Source organism: Nothobranchius furzeri, chromosome 10 (genome assembly GCF_043380555.1).
Source record: "Nothobranchius furzeri strain GRZ-AD chromosome 10, NfurGRZ-RIMD1, whole genome shotgun sequence".
NCBI classification, from domain to species: Eukaryota; Metazoa; Chordata; class Actinopteri; order Cyprinodontiformes; family Nothobranchiidae; genus Nothobranchius; species Nothobranchius furzeri.
Genome location: NC_091750.1, coordinates 30041513 through 30059700, shown reverse-complemented (window position 1 = coordinate 30059700; position 18188 = coordinate 30041513). Strand labels below are relative to the sequence as shown.

The 18188-nt window shown below is 40.3% G+C and overlaps 1 protein-coding gene across 12 annotated transcripts in view; it reads right to left on the bottom strand.

The window, feature by feature from the left end:
- Positions 1-18188, bottom strand: part of ncam1a (neural cell adhesion molecule 1a) — a 434538-nt gene that overhangs the window by 80849 nt on the left and 335501 nt on the right. For all 12 annotated transcript variants that reach the window (XM_070555484.1, XM_070555483.1, XM_070555485.1 and 9 more), the window contains 3 exons: positions 12180-12330; positions 4721-4905; positions 3462-3558 (listed from right to left, as the gene is read on the bottom strand). In XM_070555484.1, coding sequence (XP_070411585.1) covers positions 3462-3558; positions 4721-4905; positions 12180-12330 — 433 coding nt within the window. The remainder of the gene's footprint in view (positions 1-3461; positions 3559-4720; positions 4906-12179; positions 12331-18188) is intronic.

The window sequence follows — 18188 nt, the reverse complement described above, 5'->3', positions numbered from 1 at the left end:
AGATTAACGTCAGAAAAATCAAAGACATAAAATTATAAAATTTCATAAACAGATGAAAGATTAAAAATTTGAGTTAAAAATAAGAAAATAAAAGATTTAGGTAAAAGCAGCTTTAAAAGTGTCCAGACTGTCAACGCTGCGTAAGGATAAAGGAAGATCATTCCAGAGTCGGGGTGCAGCAGTCTGGAAGGAGCGAACACCTCGACTTTAGTGTCTGGTCTTTGGAACTTCTAGAAGGTTCTGGTGTGTGGACCTGAGGGCTCGGATTGGAGCATAAGGCTTTAACAGTTCAGTATATAGGGAGGAGCGTGACCATGTAGAGCATTGAAAGTTATAGTCAGGATTCTAAAATGAACTCTAAAGTTAACGGGTAACCAGTGCAGAGACAACAGAATAGGAGTGATGTGTGCTCTTCTGTTTGCTCCAGTTAGGATCCTCACTGCAGAGTTCAGGACCAACTGAAGGCGGTCAAGGGCTTTTTTGTTAAAACATGTGAAAAGTGTGTTACAGTAATCTAGACGGGAGGAGATAAAGGCATGGATAACCATTTCAATTCATGTTTTGACACCAACCTTCGCAGTTTGGAGATATTTCTTAAATGATAAAAACAGTTTTTGCCCAACGTTGTTGAGCGACCTTCAAGAGACATGGATTGGTCAAAAATAGCACCCAAATTCCTTAAGTTTGTCTTGATGGCAGAGGATAAATGACCAAGTTTTAGACTAATCAGGGGAACCATGCTCTCAGGGGCAATGATCAGACATTCAGTCTTTTCAGAGTTTTACTGAAGGAAGTTATCTTCTATCCAGCTGGTGATCGCTGATAGACACTCTAGTAGTTCAGACAGTTTATAGAACTCAGAATCCTTAAAGGAGCAGTACAGCTGAATATCATCTGCATATGGACGATAAGAGACATTATGAAAAGAATCATGTGTCTGTCCAAGAGGGTGTATGTACATCAGAAACAACAGTGTACCCAAAACAGAGCCGTGGGGTACCCCACTGAACAGATCAGTAGAATCTGACATGATTTGGTTTATACAGACATCGTAACTTCTGTTAGAAAGGTACGATCTAAACCAGTCTAGACCAGTTCCAGAGATCCCCACCGAGTCACCAAGTCTGCTAATGAAGGTGTTGTGATCAACAGAGTCAAAAGCTGCAGAAACATCTAACAATACTAACACTGTGAACTCCCCGTTGTCTGCAGCCATCACGATGTCACTGGAAACTTTAAGCAAAGCTGTTTCTGCTGAACGCTTTTTACCAAAACCGGACTGGAATTTATCTAAACTGTTGTGTAGTTCCAGAAAAGTCATCCGTTGATCTGCCACAACCTTTTCCAATATTTTAGAGATAAAGGGTCATTTAGAAATGGGTCTGTAATGTGTCCAAACTTGTTTTTTAAGGATGGGTTCAATAACTGCATGTTTGAAAACAGATGGTACGGAGCCAGATTGAAGGGATAATTAATAAAATCTACAGTGCATGGGCCAGTTTGGTCAAACATCCTGATGAACAAGGTAGTAGGAATGAAATCAGCAGGGCATGAGGTTGGTTTCATGTGTTTCTGAATGGGGCAAATGTCCTGGAAATCTACAGGAGTAAAGACCGCTCGATGTGGGCATTTATCAGGATGGTGCTCATTATATCACATCTCTGCTGATATTTAAACTCCTTCTACTGGTTATTTTATTGCATAAAACAGCAGAATTATAATTAGCATTATCAGATTGTTTTTTCTAGCCTTTAAAATAAAGATTCTCACACGCAGGACCTCCCCCATCTCCAGACTGCAGGGATGCACTTGCACCACAGAACATTTCACACTTCCTTTTCTTAATCAGGCGCAGAGCTGCATTTACTGCCTCTAAAAGAGCCGCAACCTGACCGAGGAAGAGTGAGACATGACTAAAATACAGTTCTGGTTCACGCCTGTAAAACTCTTTCATTCTTGATTAAAAGACTCAGCGATACAGCTGCAGGAAAAGTGCGACGCATCATTGAACTTTTTCCATGGACGAAGTTGGACTGGTTTAATCATCTGAGGGAATGGGAAGCTGGAAGGTGGATATTTATGTTTTCAGTCACGGTTACAGAGGAAACTTTTATTTTTCTCTCTTTCAAAACTTCAATTTTCATGAAAAAATTGAAACTTTTATTTCTTATTTTTACTTCTCACTACATATTTTTGCTGCAACAAATGCTGCGATCTCTAGGGGTCACTAGAGAGGCTCTGACGTTTTAATCCACTCAGAAAGAGAAAAAGAGCAGATTGGTTGTGGCGATTCCAAAGCAGCTCCGAATGTTTAAAGAGGCGATGGATTAAAGTAATTATCTCTGCAACTGATGCACCCCTGAAAATGTCCTGGAGCTACTCACCAGGACCGTGCACACACAAACCCCTCTGAAAGGCATTTTTACTTCTGATGAATTAATGTATCGCCTCAAGGCGTCCATTATGAACGTAAATTAGAAAACAAAAACGCTTAGTTTTGACTTTTTATTTACACATGCAATGTTTAGCTCCATTATATACTTTTTGATAAATCAAAGGACGTTTATTTTCTGCTCACAGTTGTGGGGTGTCACCTCAGACATGCTAATGAATTTAGCAGCAAAGCAGTGAAATGACCTCACACAAGAGCAACAAGGGAGTTGCCACGATTAATGCAGCCACGCAGCATTTAGTGACCAACTATTCGAAAAGAGTCCAATGACATTTGCATGCAAAATCAAGCTAACGTAAGCTAAATTCAAAAGATACTCACATTGTCTCATTTGTTTTGTGTGTGTTGTGGAATTTCACAAGGCTCTTTGCACGATTCGCCTTTTATTTCTGTTTACATCTCTGCTACAACTGTACCTTCTGCAAACAAACATGACGCGTTGACGTAGACAGACGATGCACCGCTCTCTCACAGCTACGACCCTGTTAATCGTCTGGAGGTAATTGGCATCGTCTGGATTCCACAGACCCGTGTGATCTTGGAAAATGCAGTGAACAGTCAAAATGGTTGTGAAAGTGCTTCATGCGTTTAACAACCTTTCAAACTTTAATTTAACTACCTGGTGTCTAAGAGTGGGATGATTTGAAAGTGGCTGGAGTTTGTTCCAAAGGCTGCTTGCAGGATATAGCAGCTGTACTGTGTTTTATACATCCATACTTTCCAAAAGGATGTCTGAGTGCTTTTTACTACAACTTTCCTGTATTTTATTGCTGAACTGGAGAATGATGTTGCTGGAGGCGGCGGCGTTCACACTGGGCAGTGTGCTCCTTCCTCGTTGTTGAGTGGAGTTTCAAAAGCAAAGGTGGAGATTAAAGATGGTTCCTGTTTGATTTTTAGTAGCTAAACTTTAAAGTGCTTATTGTGGGTGCATGTTAACCTTTTTTTTTTGGGGGGGGGTTAAATAATGATTTTTTTTTATCAGCCATTCCTCTCCTGTTGGTGAACAAACCTGCTTGGATGAGAATGAACTCCTTGGATTCCGATCCCAACATGTTAGTTGCTGTGCAGTTGTAGCTACCAAAGTCATTTTGTGACTCGGGTGTAATCTGAGGGACAAAAGAGAAAAAAGAACAGTTAAATACTTGATTCGCTGGTTATGTTGGTGCACAGACCAAGAAAAAGTTCAAGGTCATGACCGATTATTGTGAAAGACATCATCTGGTGACCAAATAGGCTCTTCCAGCTACCTGTTTGCATCCCCAGTAATCTTTGTTGCACTCTCTTATGAACTATACATCAGTAGCATACACCCACAAAGGTTTTACCACAGATGCCTAATATTCCCACCCCTACATTCCTGGCAGGACTCTCAGACCACATCAGGGAGAAGTTACACACCACATCCCCAGAGTTGTTTGAGGTCCGTTCTGCTTTAACGGACCGAGCCAGTGACTTTGCATTGGTTATTGTGCCACTATGCTGCTTCCACACTATTTAAAAATACCACTGCAGAAGCGTTCTGAGTGCCCACAGACCATCATGGACCTATCAAGTATAACTGGCATCCTTGAGACCTCACCCAGACCCTGAAAACACCGTCATGGCCTGATGTCCACCTTTCTGCAAAAGTAACCTCACGAATCTTACAAACACATTTATACATATCTGTATAGTAGTTTTCATAATATTACACACACAATCTTCATTTTGTATCTTTCTTTTGTGAAATACCAAAACATCACTCTTAACTTTTGCCTTACAATCCCTAATCAAGCATTACAAGTAAAACCAAACCAGCTTTTTAGTTCCTTAACTATTGTTTCTAGTACATGCTCATCAAGATCCTGGTTCTGGTCTATAGGGCCTTACATGGACACGCACCATCTTACACTGATGATCTTCTCAGTCCCTACACCCCAGCAGGTCCCTCAGGTCCAGGATGTGCAGCACCAGGCTAAAGGTCAAAGGTCATTTGCTGCTGTGGCCCCCAGACTCTGGAACCCTCTCCCCCTGAGCCTGAGATCAGTGGACTCAGTGGTCTCCTTTAAAAAGCAGCATTCATCCCTACATTTTTTTGCATTTTCTCATTTGAAACTTTTTTTTAAATCATTCTGAAAATCTTTTTATACTTGAATGGTTTTTGTTTTTGTGAAGCACTTCGTGATTTTTACTTTGAGAGGTGCTACATAAAAGATCAGCTTCTTCTTATAAGAATGCAGCTGCTATGCAAATGAAAACAAAAGGGCACGGAGAAGGCTGGTGCATCACCTCCAGGTAGCTGTTGGTAGGTGTACTGTAGATCTTCACATTGGAGGTGTTGCCACTCGGCAGCTGGATGCCATCTCTGAACCAAGTGACTGAAGCTCCAGGGTGAGCGACCACCTCACAGCTGATGTTAGCCGGGTTTCCTTCCCACGTATATACGGCCACTACACCCATAATCTTTGGAGCATCTAAAAGAAACCAGAAAGAGAGAATGGTTTACTTTTTTACTATTGGAAACTGTTCTTTGAGCCTTTATATAGCATATGAGACTTTGGTGGTGCAGGAGCCCTGACAAAAGGCTAAACACAACCTCGGGGTGGCATCGACGAGGAACTGTGCAGCCGTGCTCTATCAGACTGGAACAAACTGCAAGTTACGGATCTATCTGGTATTCATTCAAACTCTGGATATTCGCAGTATCCTGGAAAGTGAGCGCTATTCTGTTTCTTTTTTAGTTGTTTCCCTCTCGTCCAACAATGACATTAGCAGTAGCTTGCATTGTTGGCATTACCACTATCAACCTATATGCATTGCGGACAGTGCAGTGGGCTGGGACACACAAATTTAAGGGTACAAATTTAAAGGTGCAATATGTAATAATGAAGGAAGAATGGTGTCCTGTGGTCAGATTTGGTGCAGCCCATTTTTCTAAACAAAGACTTATTTTCTCACCAACGTTCTGTGAGTTTCATGGCTGTTGCCAATTTTGGATCAGCGCCAGAAGATTCGAGATGACAAGTGGAGATGAGTCATATACAGTTTGTTGACATGACAGTTTACTACAGTTACTACGGTATTTTGTCTCTGGAATTAGAGGAAGTGTGGTTGTTGGCCATCTTGCTGTTACAGTTCTGAATAACCCGTTAAAGAAGTAAAACGCTAAGCTTGACTCATTATTCACCTCACACACATTTCACTGAGTTGTTGGTGATTGAAAAAGCAGCTTGAGATATTTTCAGAGCTGACTTTTTGCTTCTAACTCACTGTTAGCATTGCTAGCTCAATATTAGCCTCTAGCCTTCTTCACTCAATAATAGAGTAACACAAAAAGATTCTTCGGGGTACAAGAAGTAAGTTGGGTTACTCCTGTTTTCTGGCTTCAGTTCTCTAGACGACTCTGGAGCGTTTTGGCCCGCCGACGCTACAGCGTTAGCTCAGCTCAGACTCGGCAATCCACAGATTGTAAACAATGACTACATCCCTCTTTAGCTATTTTGAAAGGAGACAAATCTTACAACCCTCCAGCCGACTGAGATGGAAATTGGTTTCAATAAAGCCTTCCTGCCAACATGATTGAGGCCTTGGACTGTTTTGTGATGACCACTCCACCGCTGATCGTCTCACACTAAACGGACAACACTCCTGCCAATAAGGGGATTTTTAGATGTGAATACAGATCTAATCAGCTGATACTCACCAATACATTCATCTAAAAGGACTCCTCTGGGTCCATTATCCATGATTAAAATTGAAGTGTTACAATTATAACGACGCTTGGTTTGTTTGTTTGTTTGTTTGTTTGTTTATTAAGATCCCCATTAGCTGCTGACATACAGCCGCTATTCTTCCTGGGGTCTCATCTCATACAGTCATTACATTTTATATATATATATATATATATATATATATATATATATATACACACATATTGTGCACATCATTCATACATGACCATACACACAGTCACACAGTCACACACACACACACACACACACACACACACACACACACACACACACGCACATGCACACACACACACACACACACACACACACACACACACACACACACACACACACACACACACACACACACACACACAGTCACACACACACACACACACACACACACACACACACACACACACACACACACACACGCACAACTAATTTCAACATAATATTGCAGTGTAGAAAAATCACAATTCAATTCTCAAAAGCCCAAACATAACAAAATACATTCTTCAAATGTAAAATTCAGCTCACTTCAGAAGATGTTTAGCTTGACATTATCTTTGGGAAAATAAAAATATTTGGAGTTTTTTCTGAAAACATTTTAATCACTGTCCCTGAGCAGAAATCCTGGTGGTGCATCCCATAGCACCGTTGCACGATAGACCAGTTTTCTGCATTTGATTTGTTCTGCATGCAGGTAACACACATCGTCCGTGCATACTTTGTCTTGTGGCATAATCATGTTTATCCGCTAAAAAAGACAAGGTGTAATAAATTACATTTGGAGTTTTTGTTGTAATGATATTTCTAATAAACATAGTTAATGAAAACTCCAATCTCTCTCTTACTTTAGCCAGGACAACTGTTTGTGGAACAGATTTACTCTGGTTCTGTACGGACTCCCCTGTAACATGCGCGCTGCCTTGTTTTGTGCAATTTGTAACGTGTCTAGACCATTTCCATCGGTGTTGGACCAAACCACAGAGGCATAATCTAAGTGTGAAAGCACCAGTGACTGAACTAGTTTCTTAATTAAGTGAAATGGAATTAATTTCCTACAACGTCTGATAATAGCCGTACTTCTTCCCATTTTTTTCAACAGGTAGTTAATCTGATTCACCCAGGATAGTTTATTATCAACATTAACACCCAATAACTCATGAACCTGTTCAATAGTAGTACCATCTAAGGTCAAGCTTAAGAGTGGATTTGTTTTTAAAAAGTGTCTAGATCCTATGACCATACATTTAGTCTTATTTGTGTTTATTATCAAGTTGTTTGCTGTGATCCATCTAGTAACAGATTCTAGTTCCTTATTTAGAACAATATTAAGTTGTAACACTGTTTTCGCTGGTGCGTATCATGCAATATCATCTGCATAAATTGCCATGGTGGCATGGTCCAACACCATCGGCAAGTCATTCATAAAAATGGAAAACAACAAAGGTCCTTAACAACTACCTTGGGGCACTCCACAACACATCCTTTCAGTCTCAGAGTAGTTGCCATTAAAATAAACGGTATACTCTCAATCACAGAGATAACTGTCAATCAGTTTTACAGAAGAAGGTTCCAATCCATAACACCTGAACTGTTTAAGAAGCATGTTATGGTCTAAAACATCTAAAACATCTAAAACATCAAAAACATCTAAAGCTGCACTTAAATCAAGCTGCACATTTCCAACTAGGTTTTTATTGTCAAGTTCTTGCAACCAATCATCTGTGATCGGAGTTACTGCTGTGGTGGTTTTATATGCATGTTGATATATTCTATTTAACCCATTCACCAAGAAATATCTCTGAGTTTGTTCATGAACTACCCTCTCCATGATTTTACTCAAGGCCGGTAATAGACTGATTGGTCTGCTATTTTGACCTGAAAATGGCTCTTTATTGTTTTTAATCAGCGGAATGATTTTTGCCTTTTTCCACTGTGAAGGAAACACACTTTGCTCCAAACTTAAATTAATTATATACGAGAGCGGGGAAACAATGAAGTCTGCTGCTAACTTCAGGAGCCTTACCTCAGTATTACCAGTGGCTGATTGTGTATCTTTACTAGTTAGCCAAATCTTCTCAACAGTCTGATCAGTCTTTTTTTCAAATTTAAATGGACATCCTTTCCTCCCCGTCATCTTTTTCATCATTCTACATGAAATCTCATTATCTTGTCTTTGAGTCGTGGAAGATTTCCAGGTTTGAATTTTGTCCTTAAACAGTTTGCTTAAATGTGAGGCGATATGTTTTGGTTTTGTAATAAAGACCCCACAGACTTCCATAAAAAGGGGAATTGTTGTAGCTTTCTTTGCCAATAGTTCATTTAATGTACCCCATATACATGCATTATCCATTTTTGCCTCTTTAATTTTATTTTGATAATAGATTCTCTTCTTACTTTTATTTAGTTTGGTGACATAATTTCTCAATATGTGATATTTATTCCATAATGCCACATCATCATATTAAATTGCATTCTCTTTAATTGTGTTTCTTTGAGTCATAAACTCTTCTACTCTTGGTCTAGCTGGGGGTCGAGTTATAACGACGCTGGGTAAGTCTCTAATATAAAAGAAATATACAAGAACGATGGAATCAGCCATGTCTGTATTAAGTCCTCTATCTTAAGGAAGCAAAGAATCACGGGATTAGAAACATTTCCCTCTTTGCCTGAAGATTTCCTCTGCTCTGGCAGCACTTTTCAAGTGGGCAGATAAAACACATTTTCAAGGATATGGCACTCTCTGAAACAGCCTAACAAACACCTGCAGAATGACTCTTTAGGCTTGGTCACATGATGCCTTGTAACACCACGTTTTACCGCCAATGCTCACCGAAGCAAAACGGGAAAAACTGTCAAAAAGCAGCCAGTTTGTTTTAGTCTGTAAAACAAATTTTCAAGGTGCTGAACAAACTTCCACTGCTAGGAAAACGGAGCTCAAGCAGAGACTATTTTAGCATGTTGCTACTGTGTCAGCCCCTCAGCGGCAAACCTAGATAAACCCGGCCCAGCTAATGGGATCATGCTGTGCAGCAGATAGGCGCTTCCAACCTTAGATAACGTCTTCATTGTGCAAGTAGCTGAGTGGCGATAGAGGACAGGGAGTGAGTGCTCTGCTCACAACAAAGTACCTTTTCTTATCCATAATTACTTGGCAACAAAGCATTTGCTACCTGATTATTTGCTGATTAGACTGCGAGCCCTCAAATAACTCCATGTTGCATTGTGATGATATCTTTGTGCTGATTGCAAGTGCATAGAGAGCAGGGCTTATTAATCCAATTAAGCATTCATTGTCTTTAATCCCCTTTTTCTGTTGATAGGATGATAGATTTCTAAATGAGGTGGAGAGGCTTTTGCAATGGTGCGGACTCTTGTGGTCCATCAGACAACGGGTTAGGCTTCCCCGTTAGCCAGAGGAGTTCGACACATCCGGACAATCCTGTGTGGTGAATAAAATATTAACACAATCCAGCGGTTCTTATGCAGTGAACAGTCTCAACCACAAAATCACAACCTTGTCCTTTCATTTAAAGATTTAGGAGTTTAATTTCAATTCAGTTTATTTATATAGTGCCAAATCACAACTCAGTGCACTTCACATGGTAAACGTTCCAAATGAGCTCCACTAAAGGGATGCTTTGCAACTTTTCCATATTTTTAAATCATTTTCTTGAGCCAGTATGTGCTAAAATGACCCTTTACAGGTTTAATATCACTTAGAGCAGCCCTCCGTGGCCAGAATACTGCATTTGCAACTTCAGACTGGCGGGCCGCCACCTGCTGGACTAAGATAAAATTGAGCTGACATACCTGGTATTGCAGTCTGCTTCCAGCACATTCCCTGCATGTTTTAGATCATGAACACAGCTGATTTGTTTAATGTAGTCATGAAAAGCTCCTGTAGGTGCTAATGAAGGCTGGGGAGATGTTTCAGCTGTTAGATGTAGGTGGTAAAAAGCCAGGAGATACTGTTTGCTTTCGGGTCTCCTAAACAGTCAGCCAAAACTGCCCAGTCTCCCTTAAATTATGCCAATTAGTTCAGAGTTTCCTATGTAAGGAACACCAGCAGCAGTTCTCATACTAAGCAAACATGTTTATGTTTATTTATTTGGCAGAAGCTTTTATCCAAAGTGACGTACAATTTATAACCTATAGGGCATGTTTCGATCTGTGGGGGAAACCGGAGCACCCGGAGGAAACCCACGCATGCATGGGGGGAACACGCAACTCCACGCAGAAAGGTTGCAGCCGAGTTTCAAACCTGCAACATTCTTGCTGCGAGGCAACAGTGCCAACAACTGCACCCCCATGCAGATAGCGACAGTGGAGAGGAAAAGTCCCTTTTAACAGGAAGTAACCTCCAAACTGGATCAGTGTAAGCAGCCGTCCACCGTGATTACCTGAGGGTTTAAGAAAGAGGATGTGCGCACACACACACACACACACACACACACACACACACACACACACACACACACACACACACACACACACACACACACACACACACACACACACACGCGCGCACACACACACACACACACACACACACATATATACCAAGTACTGTTTAAGATATGTACATATGGAAGAAATACCATCTCACCATAATGACTTTTTTAGACATAGAATTCATGACATTGAATTTTTATTCAGTGAAATTATGGATTTGAATATTTTAAGTGCAGAATTTCATTTTCAAAAATTCAACAACAAAAATTCACCTCGGAGGTCACCCCATTTGTTGAACTGTTGCTGTTGAATTTATGCTCATTCATCTTTAGGGATGAACGTTTTGCTGTGTATTTTAAGTTAGAAATATTCACAATCAATCAATCAATCAATCAATCAATCAATCATTTTATTTATAAAGCCCCTTCCCACCCCCAATCAAGGGGGCCCAAGGTGCTGAACATAGTGCAAAGAAGCAGCACAATAAAACAGCTCTACAATAAAATACTAAAACAAAAACATTTAAAAACAACTAAAAAAGAGCTAAAAACAATAAAAATAGTGATCAAAAACATTAAGATGTGAAAAAAACCAGATCTAAAACACAGATTAAGACTTGCTTTAAAAGTGGGCAGTGATGTGGACTGTTTGATATTCACAAACATAATTTCATGAAAGAAAAATTCAATATCAGAGATTCAACGTCTAAAAATGTATATTCTGATGAGACTGTAGTTCCTCCATTTGTCAAAGACATGGTTCTGTTTCTTTACTGCTGATCCAGCAGAAAGTCTGAACTCAACCATTTATCCTGATAAAACAGGGCTGACCAGACAATGGTCTGTTCCCAGTAAAGGTCTTAGTGTCTGAAAAGCTTAGCTTTTGCTGAGGGGGACTGGGGGCTGTTGGCATGTATCTGGTGTCATGATGTTGTTATGGTATTGGGGATTTGGAGTTAGATCTTGTGTATTGCTGTTTTCTAATTTTCCTTTCAAGTTTTTCTTGGACTGGCTTTTGCTGAGAAACAACGAGCGGTGCAGCTGAACTGATGCAGCCGGGATGTCCCAAAGTAGTAAATCCACCATCAGAGATGTGCTTTAATGACATTTAGTGGTGTGCATTTTGGAGAAGCACGAGGAGCAAGGACGTTCCACAGCACATCGTTTGATTTTAGTATAGTTTTTGTGATTTCTGTCTTTTAATCAAACTGGAACTGAAGACTGGATTAAACGGATGGAGTATGTCAGGTGTAGAGGCCAAGATCAAAGCCACTGGTTTAGTTCACTCTTGTGCACCAACATTTTTGTTCATTTGTCCATCTAACCTCTTCGCATGGCAGCCATGTTGGCTTTTGAAACCCAACAGAGCCATCCTTAAGAACGCCTCAGAACATTCCCTGAACATATTCTAAAAGCTTTACTCACATCACAAAGGACCTTAATTTGTAAAAATGTGAAACAGATCAGAAGACAACTCCCAAACGTCATTTATTTACAGCTGAAGATCTGTAACAGTGAAATTAGGGGTTGAAAAGGGGATTAACAGTGACTTACAGTGGATTTCCAGGTATACCGGCTGGATGTCTTCACCAATGGAGTTGCTGGCGGTGCAGAGATAACGGCCAGCATCTGTAAACTGGACCACTTTAAGGGTGAGGGAGGACACCCGCGCGTGGCTGAGAACCACCACATTCCTATCAGCGTTCTACAAAGAAAAAGTCAGACTGATTAGGGTGCTCTGAAACTAAACTCACACGTTTCAACACGTTGGAAGTAAAAAGACACTGTTAGGTTGACAGATGATGTGGCAGAGGGAAATTATCACAGTGATGGAAGAAAACAAGCAATCTGTGGGAGTTGGGAGGGTTTGAAGGATGATTTTATTATGTGTTCTTGTTGGGATCTGAATGACACCTTTTGGGTTTTTAGATAGAATAACCTGGGTCTAGGTGATTGTCTTTGGACCAACTTAAACAACCCTTCAGGAAAAACGTGCTGGATGTGAAATGTTAATTATCTATGCCAAGTACATCTCTGCAGCCTTTCAGGGACAGTTCCCGACCCAGGATGGAAGTCCGCGACCGTAAAACGACCCTGATGGTAAACTGTAAACTCGTGTAGTGAGGTGATTACGGTCGTTAGCATCTGGACGTCTGACTGCAGGTCCACAGGAAGTCTAATAGCAGCGTTAGGCAACATAATTACAGTTAAGACCATGAGCTTGTTGAGTCTTGGTTTTATTTGCATTAGAGGATCACGCTACCTCGCTTTGGTAATTACGTTTTCTTTTATTTCCTTCATATTCAGAGTTCAGTTAGGTTCATCCTTTCTGATTCTTTGAAGTCCAGTCATGTTTCATTACCACTTCCGGTCACACCAGTCATCCAAACCTGTTTTATCCTTGGTGATCGTCTAGCAGATTCCAGTTATTCTGTATTTTTAGCGTTCTGCTCTTTTATTTGCGCGTTTCCTGGCTGTTCTCTTTAGTTCTCTTTGGCTACGTTCACACAGCTGTCAAAAGTGTCCCAAATCAAACTTTTAACCCACATCTGACTCATTTGTGAATGTTTAGTGACAATCTGAACAGTTTGAATCTGACATTTATACTGGTCATTTGAATAAGTGGTCCTAAATTAAATACATGTCAGATGTTTTCACAGGGACTTCAGTCAAGTTGCATTTCATCAACTTTGACATCAGTGAAAAGTGAAGGACGCCACAGATTTGTACAGCAGGAGGCGGGGAGCGGTGACACGTTGCATCCATGTTTGCTTAACATTAGAGTCAGATGGAGGTCAAATTCAAGGATGTGATCAACCACACTGCTCTCAGCTTGCTGGGCTACATTAAGACCTGCAGTGTGTACACAGTGTTTATTTAATCAGTAAATGCTCAATAACACATCTGGTCCACATTTCTAAACCAATCATCCCAGTATCTATAATCCTGTTTGATTACCAGATTAGCTACTGTTGTCCTGAAGTTTTTGTCCCCTTCTGTCTGCGCCGTCCCGGGTTTAGTTTATATCCGGTCAAGTTTAGTTTAGGTTTCCGTTTTTCAACCTATTGAATAAAATGAAGTGGTGACATGATTTCGTAAAACTGCAATATTACAGAACGGAGCAAGATGCACATTAGATACCTGCAGCCAGTGCTTTAAGCCAAAAGTGACTTTCTCACTGAGTTTTTGGTTGTTGCCAGTTATGGATCAGAGCCAGAAGATTCTAGATGACCATCGAAGACGGGTCCCACTCAGTAAGTTGATAAGTAGATAAATACTCATGGGTGTTTTACTTTAGGGAGCACTTACTACACTTACCACGGTAATATGTCTCTAGCATTACAGGAAGTGTGGTTGTTTGCCGTCTTGATGTTAGCTTGCTGTTAGCTTGCTGTTATAGTTTTGAATGTCTCATTAAAGAAAGTAAAATGTTACAATTGACTCATTATTCACGTCACACACATTTCACTATAATATCGAGTCATTAGTTATTGAAAAAGTGGCTTGAGATATTTTTAGTCAACTATTTGGTTCTAATTCACTGTTAGCATTGTTAGCTCCACGTTAGCCTCTGGACGGATTTACCCAATATTAGAGTAAAACAAAAGGATGCTGTGGTTTTTTTAGGGGTACAAGAAGTCCATTCTGGGTCGCTCCTGTTTACTGGTTTTGGTTCTTTCAACAACTATGAAGCTTTTTGCCTGCTGTTCAATTACAAATACCTGCACTGATGCGTTAGCTCACTGCAGATTTGGCAACCTCACAGACTGCCTTTTTTTTTTTAAAGGACAAAAGATGACAACCCCCACAGCCGACTGGGACTGAAATCTGTTTCAGCGTAACCTTCCCTCCATCATGATTGACACATCAAACTGTTTTGTGATCTTTTCGTGTTGCTCCTTTAAAATTGCATTTTGTCGTCATCTGAACTGTGCTGGCTGATCCTGCAAATTTCATTTTTCTCCATGTGGCACTTGGACATTTTTCTGCCAGTAAGTTATGAATATAACTAGCCGGCAGTTATTAGTGATAAAGCAGAGCCTTACAAAATTAATCTCAACAATAACGCCTTGTAAAAGCTTGGGCTATTGTAATACATCAACATCTTCCTCTTTCCCTCTGGACAACACGCAGCTCATGCCAACAGCAGATATACATCTTCCTTCTAGCTGCCACAATGCTCTATTAATAATTCAGGCATCTTCTCTGCTTCAGTTCTTCTATTTTATAATCTAATTTTTTTGTCCCAGCATTATGCGTTACACATATTTTTCTGCTGCAATGGACGATGCAGATGTGACAGAAATAGTTTGCTGGTTGCTGAAGATCTTAAGGGGTGTCCGGAAACATTTTTAAAGGGCAACATTAATCTTGTCTTACTGCAGCAGCAGCAGCAGAGAAAACACCTAGAGTGGGGACAGTTAGGATGCAAACATATATATATAAGTGTGTGTATATATATATATATATATATATATATATATATATATATATATATATATATATATATATATATATATGACTCTCAATGTGGTGACCACTGCTTTGCTTTGTAGGACTAAACTTGGGCTCTTGCATACTGTGTTTTGCTTCTGTTTGGTTAAAAATGTGAACAGCCAAGTGAGCTAAAGTTGAGCTGTTTTTCCTGCAGGACTTCAAGTAAAAAAAGAGATGCAAACTTATTTAATCTCTTTTACTTTTGGGGATGCTTGTTGATTTTCCCTGCTCGAGTTAATATCTACAGTAGAAAGAACATGACCACAAGTGTTCCAGCTACTGCTTGATGCTCTGCTGCAAATTTAAAACACAACTCTCGGTTAACAAGATGGAAGGAGCTTGTGCTCGTCTGAGAAAAGGTTGATAACTCAATAAAAATGGAAATGCTGAAGTAACGCCACGTTGGATCACTGAACACATTCATGTGTGGATTCTGAAGATGAAAGTGTCTCACTGAGAAGGTCATTTATGGGAGACTAAAGTAAAAAAACAAAAAACAGATCTTTTTCTGTGTATGGCACATGTCAAATGTCCTAATGTGTTTATAAAATCAGGAAATATTTCATTTAATACCCATAAGTACTTAAGCTTGTTTGTGGAAGTTTACAATTAATACAGAAAACACGGCATTCAACATTTCTAATGGCACATTTTTGTTTTAGATTTGTGTCATAAGTTTATGGAATGCTCCTTAAATGTTCTAGACAAGAAAAAGGTAGAACGTTCTCTCAAGGTTGGAGGAAAATTTCTGCCTACAATGAAAGAGTTAAAATGTCCTGGTATCTTGTTCAGAGGTGATGAAGGGATGGAGCGAGAAATGTACCGATGGGAGGGCAAACCTCTCCATTTACTCATCTGTGGTCATGATATTTGCATCAAAGCCAAAAGATGAACACAACAAGTGGCTCTGGAGATGGAAGGAGAGGGGCTTCGAGTAGGCAGGTTCAGGTAGCTGACTAGGAAGCCTCCTGGTAGAGGAACTGTTTCTCCTTCCTGACCCAGGAATGTCTGGGGAGACCCCAGGAGAAGTTGGGGAGTGTGTAACGTGATGAAGGTTCTCTAATTCGTGGCAAAGGTCACATCTACCCAGCTGGGTCAAGCTGGGTCAAACAGTACTTTTAAATCCACAGATGAACCCAAGGAGCCACGATGTCTGCTCAAGATCACATCACCTATCTGCTGCTGTTCCATCCCAGGAGGAGGACGCTTCAAGTCACGATGATAATAATGAGATAATAATTAATAAAACTCATTGACTTTATTACTGTTTAACATGATCTCATAAATGATCACTTGGTTCAGTATAAAGGTATTTTAATTGCATGAAATGGATTATCATGCTTCGGGTATAATAATGATTAATTATAATAATGATGATGACAGTAAAAGATGTGTTCAGCATATCAGAAGGTCAGTCCATCTTATCCAGCTAACACAGAGTCCAGATAAACATAACTTCACACGTTTTGACGCATGATCAAAGCTTTCTTCCGGAGAGAGTGGGCGTGTCCTGGAGCTTGGTAAAACCAACCACCACCAGCTTCAGGGTCAGTTCTTGAACCAACACCACGGGGAAAAGGGAACGGCCGTCCCTAAACCTCCACCTGCTGTTCCACTCACGCCGACCAGAATAGCTAAAGAATAAACGCAACTGTAACCAGCTAACGAAGACTCTACCCAGAGTCGATGATTTCTGAAGTTAAGTTAAGACGAGAACGTCCATCTGCCAAATGCTTGACAACCGTGTGCCCGGGACCACTCTGGACCAGACGATCGGACGCTTGCGTCTCCCCTACCAGACTGAGTGTCCTCTTGGATGAACACATCCTCCTGATCTCCGGATCCACAAGAGGGTCCTGTTTGGGTGAGGTAGAACACGGGAATGCGTTTGATGCTGTTTCTCTCTAAATAACTCAGTTAGCCGCAAAACATCATTCCATCCAGAACGCTCTGTGGAAGAAACCTTCTCATAAGCTCATCCACGCATCCACACTCGTATTTTCCATTTAGCTCCATTCAGCCACAGGTTTGCTTTTAAAACAAGTTTATTATCAAAGCTGTTAGATTGTCATTAAAATTTCCATCCATGAATTGTCATTTTGTAATTGTCATTTCAAATCTTTCAGTTTAAAACTGTTAGTAATAAATTTCGTCATTTTTAACGTGCCTCATTATTGAAACGAAACACAGAAAAGGTAAAATATTTCTGGTTATTTGAAGGCAAAGATCCTAGTTTCTGATTCAAAATAACTTTTGCTATTAAATGTAATTATCTAAATTAAACATTGATCCTTGGATTAAAATTAGATCAAACAGGTTGATGTATGAACGCAGATCGATATATAAGTATCCAGGATATTTATGTATATGATATAAGCTTCGTAGGTGAATCTGATTGGTCATTTTTCGGAGTCTCCGCTGAACAGCAACAGAGCTGATTTCAGTATGCAGTTAACTCTACAAGTGTTAGTCCAAAATATGGGCTCCTTTTCTGGATTTGACCCAATCTTGTTGCAGCAGAAGATAATTAATTAATGAACAGATCTTTTTAATGATGGGCCAAGGCTTAAGCTAAGAACAGATGTTCAGCTTCATGAATGACGACTCAGTACAAACCTTAGGCCTTGTGCACGCATAGACCCGCTTTTGTACAGCTGAATACTCTCCCTCACGTATCTAGGAAGAACGCCTGGGTCCACACCACTTCACTACCAGCAAACTTATCCAGTGCCTTGTGGAGCACATTCCTAGGCGTGCCAAGCCTGTAGGTGGCAGCAGTTTCCCAAATTGTTGGTTTTTTTTTGCCAAAAAACATTCCTGGAATTTGGAATGAAAACCGTGATGAGCAATAACCACCCTTGATGTCGTCCTTCCCCAGTGGTCTCCTACACAGAGCAGGTAACGAGCTTCTAAAAGCAGAACGTGAACACGGCACTATTTCTGTCGTCGTCAGTGAGGTTACGAAACCGAAAACCTCGGTTATTTACATCCTCAAGCAAACGCTGACTAGGCAGAGTTTGTAAAGTTCCCCTTTGATCAAAGGTTTCTCATAAAAATCATTTTAGT